The sequence below is a fragment of the Chaetura pelagica genome, unplaced genomic scaffold, assembly GCF_000747805.2.
Source record: "Chaetura pelagica isolate M959 unplaced genomic scaffold, ChaPel_1.0 scaffold232, whole genome shotgun sequence".
In the NCBI taxonomy this organism is placed as follows: domain Eukaryota; kingdom Metazoa; phylum Chordata; class Aves; order Apodiformes; family Apodidae; genus Chaetura; species Chaetura pelagica.
Window position 1 is genome coordinate 619,533 of NW_009952441.1, and position 1,416 is coordinate 620,948.

The following is a 1,416-nucleotide window of genomic DNA, read 5'->3' on the forward strand; positions in this document are numbered from 1 at the left end:
TGGGGGGTGGGGGGGGTCCCGGCCCCTGCCCCGGGCGGGCACACAGCCCGGCTGTGCCTCTCTGCAGGGATGCCCATCAGCAGCCTGCGGGAGATCACCCTGCTCCTGGGGCTCCGGCACCCCAACATCGTGGAGCTGAAGGAGGTGGTGGTGGGGTACCATCTGGAGAGGTGAGTGTCCCCTCTCTGCCTCCCAGAGCCTTCCCAGGCCCTTCAGCCACCCCTCGCAGCACAGAGCAGCGCTGGGCACTGGAAGGGTGGCCCAGGAGAGGCTCCTGATTGTGTCGTGTCTCCAACAGTATTTTCTTGGTGATGGGATACTGTGAGCAGGACCTGGCCAGCCTCCTTGAGAACATGCAGACACCTTTTTCAGAGGCTCAGGTAAAAGCTGGGCTGAGCTTTAGGTCCATCACCCCTGAGAAGGTCCTGCCACTCTAGCCAGAATCCACTGACCACCAGTGGGGACTCCCTAGACATTGTGCTGGGCTTCAGTAGGGCTGGGGTGAGGTAGGATTCCTGGGGTGCATGAGGAGTCTGGGCTTAGTCAGCTCTCACAGAACATTCCAGGGACTTTCCAGGCTGGGAGCAAACCAGCAGGGAAACAGAGCTGGGAGAAAATGTGCCCCAGCAGCCTGTGAGCTGCTCTGGGAGGATACAGGGACAGAGGTGTGGCAGAGCAGGGACAGCTGTGGCAGAGCTGGGTGCTCCTGTCCTCTCTCTGCAGGTGAAGTGCATCGTCCTGCAAGTCCTCAAGGGCCTTCAATACCTTCATGAGAACTACATCATCCACAGGTGGGAGCAAGGGGACAGGGATATGGGGAGAAGAGGCTGAGGAGACTTGCCAGGCCCTCGGACCACACTGTCCCTCCTCCACCTCCCGCACCCAGGTCCTGTGAGCTGGGAGCAGCCACGGGCAAATCCTGTGGGAGCTCTGGTGGGGCAGGGAGACAGCTGGATCATGGGATTGGCTTTTCCTGATGAGCTGGGGGTGCGGGAGGAGCCGGGGCCAGCGCTGACCAGCTGCTCTCCCCTTCTGGCAGGGACCTGAAGGTCTCCAACCTCCTCATGACTGACAAAGGCTGCGTGAAGATCGGTGAGTCCCGGCTGTGCCCGCAGCTCCGTGATGTGCTGGGGTGAGGAGCTCCCCCCCCTCCTGCCCCCCAGCCTCTCTTGCAGCTGACTTTGGCCTGGCTCGTACCTATGGGTTGCCACCAAAGCCCATGACCCCCAAAGTCGTTACGCTCTGGTGAGTGGTGGCAGCAGGGGGGGTTCCTTTGTGCCACCTCTGTCACTGTCCCCTCACACCCCTGCTGTCTCCTGTGCAGGTACCGAGCGCCCGAGCTGCTGCTGGGGATGACGACGCAGACCACCAGCATCGACATGTGGTGAGGGGGGGGCCATGCACCCGTGGGTGGGG

The 1,416-nt window shown here is 62.2% G+C and overlaps 1 protein-coding gene across 1 annotated transcript in view; it reads left to right on the top strand.

Moving 5' to 3' along the window:
* Positions 1-69: 69 nt before the first annotated feature.
* CDK10 (cyclin-dependent kinase 10) overlaps positions 70-1,416 on the top strand; it is a 2,088-nt gene continuing 741 nt past the window's right edge. Inside the window, 6 exon segments of the mRNA XM_010008426.1 lie at positions 70-170; positions 299-380; positions 724-791; positions 1,040-1,092; positions 1,176-1,245; positions 1,325-1,410. Coding sequence (XP_010006728.1) covers positions 70-170; positions 299-380; positions 724-791; positions 1,040-1,092; positions 1,176-1,245; positions 1,325-1,410 — 460 coding nt within the window.